Source organism: Lynx canadensis, chromosome C1 (assembly GCF_007474595.2).
Source record: "Lynx canadensis isolate LIC74 chromosome C1, mLynCan4.pri.v2, whole genome shotgun sequence".
Classification (NCBI taxonomy): Eukaryota; Metazoa; Chordata; class Mammalia; order Carnivora; family Felidae; genus Lynx; species Lynx canadensis.
This window is the reverse complement of record NC_044310.1, coordinates 24,159,175-24,162,939: the sequence shown is the minus strand read 5'-3', so window position 1 is coordinate 24,162,939 and position 3,765 is coordinate 24,159,175. Positions and strand designations below refer to the sequence as shown.

At 59.4% G+C, this 3,765-nt stretch overlaps 2 protein-coding genes across 3 annotated transcripts; one reads left to right on the top strand and one right to left on the bottom strand.

Moving 5' to 3' along the window:
- Positions 1-64: 64 nt before the first annotated feature.
- Positions 65-1,598, bottom strand: TSSK3 (testis specific serine kinase 3). Its single transcript, XM_030323682.1, has 2 exons — positions 1,454-1,598; positions 65-726 (listed from the first exon to the last, which is right to left on the bottom strand). The coding sequence occupies exons 1-2, from the start codon at positions 1,596-1,598 to the stop codon at positions 65-67; spliced, it is 807 nt and encodes a 268-aa protein (XP_030179542.1).
- On the top strand, positions 617-3,519 carry FAM229A (family with sequence similarity 229 member A). 2 transcript variants are annotated; one of them, XM_030323681.1, is made up of 3 exons: positions 617-2,325; positions 2,407-2,553; positions 2,761-3,519. In XM_030323681.1, exons 1-3 carry the CDS (start codon positions 2,189-2,191, stop codon positions 2,861-2,863), a joined length of 387 nt encoding a protein of 128 aa, XP_030179541.1. In that variant the 5' UTR covers positions 617-2,188; the 3' UTR covers positions 2,864-3,519. The 2 variants fall into 2 exon arrangements, with proteins under 2 accessions (XP_030179541.1, XP_030179540.1); XM_030323680.1 differs by having other exon boundaries at positions 2,648-2,854.
- Positions 3,520-3,765: the final 246 nt, after the last annotated feature.

Genomic DNA, 3,765 nt, shown 5'->3' with positions numbered 1-3,765 from the left:
GAAGCGCGTTTTTGGGTTTGCTTTCTCCCCCTGCTTTATTGGGGAGGACTTGCCATTGCTTTTATCAAGTGCTTGCTAGCCATGGATGCCAACTAACTTCTTCGATTGAAGGCCGGAGGATCATGTCTGGTTCCAGGAGCCGCTTGAGCAGGTCCTGGCATTCGGCTGAGATGCCCAGATGATTGGGGAAAGACACCCCCTTCTGCTGCTGCCACAGCATCTTGGGGATGTCTGTGTCGTCAAAAGGTAGGCTGGCACAGAGCATGACGTACAGGACCACGCCCATACTCCAGACGTCGCCCTTCTTGCTATCGTGAGGAATACCCTGCAGCACCTCAGGGGCGGCGTAGGCTGTGCTGCCGCAGAACGTCTGGCTCAGCTCTCGACGTGACTTGGGCAACACCTTAGCGAAGCCAAAGTCAGTCAGCTTCAGGTTGAAGCCCTGCAACAAGGCGTTCTCACACTTGAGGTCCCGGTGGGCCACACCACAGCCATGGCAGTAGCGGATGGCCTCGACCATTTGACGGAAGAGGGCCTTGGCCCGGCTCTCGGGAAGTGGCCCCCCGTTCAGCACACAGTCAAAGACGTCCCCGCCTTCAGCCAGCTCCATCACCAGGTAGATTTTCCCATCAGCAGACTCCAGCATCTCATACACCTGGATGATGTTCTTGTGGTCCAGGGTACGGACAATCTGGAGCTCCCGAGGCAGGAATCTCTGGATAAATTCTGAGGAAACAAAGAGAAAAGAGATGGGATCTCAAGTCCAGAAGGGCACAACCCTTCACTCCTTCCCCTCCTTCCAGTTTCTCCGCCCAGCATGTCTGGGTCTTGTGCCTTGGTTCCCATTAACAGTCTTAAATGTCTAGCTACTTGGACGTTGCAAAGAATGTTCACTGCTATTATTTTTGTAGTTAATATATTATTCAAAGGAACTACTCCAGGCCATCCTCAAGGACTGTTGTGAGCCACCTGTGAGACCATGGATATCAAAGTGCTTTGGGGATTTTTAGAAAAAAACACTGAATCTCAGTTATGAGGCCTGATTTGCCATCTCCTCACACCCCTGCCTCCTGACCCACGGTTCTTCCCATGAGCCCGGTCTTCCTTTTTCCCATCCCTAACTGCATTGGCAACAGCTCCTGCCCTCCACCAGCCCGGGCCATGGTCTCTCTGCCTGTCTCTGTCCCCCTCCTAGAACAGGGAAGGCCGGCAGGCTGGGCTTCTGGTTCTAAGGACCCTTCACTAACTGCCACTTAAATTTTGGGTTTTGGAGGGTGTGATGTTCCTGGACTCATAGCATCCTTTTGTTCCCCGCTGACCTCCACCAGAGCCACAAACTCTTGGGATTCCTTGGTTGCAGACTAAAGGGGAGGTGGGGATGTTCCTTCCCACTGGTGGAAGTGTCCACCCACCTCAACCAGCCCTCCCTTTCTCCAAAGGGGCCCCAGCTCACCTTCCGGCCCTCCCATCTTGTCTATAATTTTAATTGCCACTTTTGTTTGGTGTTTTTTGGAAAATGCTTCTTTGACTTTTGAGTAGGTCCCTTCCCCAATGGTCTTGCCCAGCTGGTACCCATTGGAGAGCAGAAAGTCCTCCATGCTGTCTAGCGCCTCCTTCCTGTCACCCTCTCAGCTCATGCTGCCTCTGTGAGGCAGCTCTACTCCACCATCGCCCTTGGCCTGCTCCTTTTCCCCCCAAGGACTTCATCCGCAGCCGTCCCCACGCTAGAACATTCTCCGTCTGGACACAGCAGCCACGGGTGGTGGGGAGGGAGAGGACCAGACATTTTAAAACTCCGGCCCAATTGTGATGTAAATGCTGTGTGACCCTTTGGCCAAAATGGGCAGAGCCCTTACCTGTCCTCACCATCACCACTACCAAATCCAGTATGGGCTAAGTCCCTGCTGCGCCCCCGCCCCCGCGCCAGGCAGGGAGTCGCAGCCCACCCGGGGGCGCCCAGGGACGTCTGCGCGTCTCCAGGGATGAGGGGCTCCTTTTCCTGGACGCCGCCTCCTGCGCCCGGATCGGACTGCGGGGAACCTGCCCGACCCAGTGCCGAGGCGCCATGGCAAAGGCCCTCCAGCCCGGGCTCGCTGCGGCGCGGAGTGCCGGGCAGCCCAAGACGGCTGGAGGTTCCCGACGGGAGGAACGGGCTCTGTGAGGTCAGCGCGCCGCGGCCCGGATCACAATGCAGCCCGCCCCCTCGACGCCCGGGCCGTGGCGCGCCGCAGACACCTGCCGGGCTCCGCCTGGACCGGAGCGTCCTCCCGCGGCCAGGGGTCGGGCAGCTGCTTCCAGCCTGGGACCGGCCTCGGCCTCCGGCAGGTGAGCAACGGCCCAGGGGGCGGGCGCGGGCAGGGGGCGCCCGGCGGCCCGGGAGCGGCCTGACCGCCACTGCCCGCGCAGAGCGCCCCGGGGCCTGGACATGAGTGCCCAGGAGCCCTCGCAGGGTCGGAGATTCCCCATTGAGGCCGGAGACTCCCCTGGCCTTGCCGCTGCCCCCGAGTCCCAGGACAGCCCGGAGCCGGTAGCCACGGAGCACAACCCGGTCAGGTGAGACCGGCGCCCTCCCGCGACCCCCTCCGCCGCCCCCGCCCTCTCCGCCGCGCGAAGCTCCCGGCGGCCCGAATCCACTTTCCCTCCCCAGGTCCCCGCCCCCGCGTCGGGGCCCCGCAGCCTCGCCGGAACCCCTTCGGCGGGGCCCGGGTGCACTCCCTGGGCGCGTTCCCAGCAGCATCGGCCGGGTCCCGCTTTCCCCAGGCCGCTTCGACGCTGCCCGGGCTGCCACTGCCTGACACTGTTGCACGTGCCCATTGACGTCTACCTGGCCATGGGCGGGAGCCCCCGGGCCCGCGCCACCTGAGGGCGCCTGCGCACGGCGGCTCCCCGGGAGCCGGGCGGGACGAGGCCCGCCGCGGGCCACCACGCTGAGGTCGCGCGCGCCGAGCACGAGACAATGATGCACATTTTAAAATAAAAGAATGATGCACATTTTAATAAAGCACAGCATAAACTGTTCTTTCCACTCCAGGCTGGCCGTGTATGTCTATCCCGTCGATCGGCCCGCAAATTGCTCTGCCCCATCCAATGGCACCTTCCTTTCGGCTGTCTCCTCCCTTTGACCTAGCCGTAGATGTCCGCCCTCCCAGTCCGCGCCAAGCCTTTCCCCCATTTCTTACTGGTCCTGACCCCTTCCAGGGCAACCTTACCCCCTGCCGTCGTCCTTCTCATCCCTCTCCTTGGTTCTCCATTGAAATTGGCATAGGTGTGCTGCGTTCTGGGGGTCCCGAGAAGCTCTGGACTGGAGAGGTTGGACAGACAACTTAGAATAAAGAGAATGGCTGCCCACCCTAGGCCCATTTAATTCTCCCAAGATGGAATTAGATTTTGCTACCTGCTGTTCTGTGACCCTGGGTACCTCTGGCTTTGTTGGAGGGATTAGGGGTCTCCTAGGCCATCTAGAGCTTTGATTTCTCCTAGGAGAGGTGGGACCAGAAAAAGATAGGGAAAGAAATCGTTTGAAAGACTTTGATTTCTGGGAGCCTGGGTGGCTCAGTCCGTTGAGCATCGGACTTTGGCTCAGGTCACGATCCCATAGCTTGCAGGTTCTAGACTCACATCAGGCTGTGCTGACAGCTTGGAGCCTGCTTCGGATTCTGTGTCTCCTTCTCTCTCTCTGCCCCTCCCCTGCTTGTGCTCTGTGTGTCTCTCAAAAATAAATAAACATTTAAAAAAGAAGAACTCTAGGAACCACAGCAATTTTTT

Excerpts from the sequence above, each read along its gene's own strand:
- TSSK3 (XM_030323682.1), bottom strand. The coding sequence starts at position 1,598 with ATGGAGGACTTTCTGCTCTCCAATGGGTACCAGCTGGGCAAGACCATT. Across the intron at positions 727-1,453 it reads CAAGATGGGAGGGCCGGAAG|AATTTATCCAGAGATTCCTG; the intron begins GTGAGCTGGGGC and ends TTGTTTCCTCAG.
- FAM229A (XM_030323680.1), top strand. The coding sequence starts at position 2,189 with ATGCAGCCCGCCCCCTCGACGCCCGGGCCGTGGCGCGCCGCAGACACC. Across the intron at positions 2,326-2,406 it reads CCGGCCTCGGCCTCCGGCAG|AGCGCCCCGGGGCCTGGACA; the intron begins GTGAGCAACGGC and ends CTGCCCGCGCAG. Across the intron at positions 2,554-2,647 it reads ACGGAGCACAACCCGGTCAG|GTCCCCGCCCCCGCGTCGGG; the intron begins GTGAGACCGGCG and ends TTCCCTCCCCAG.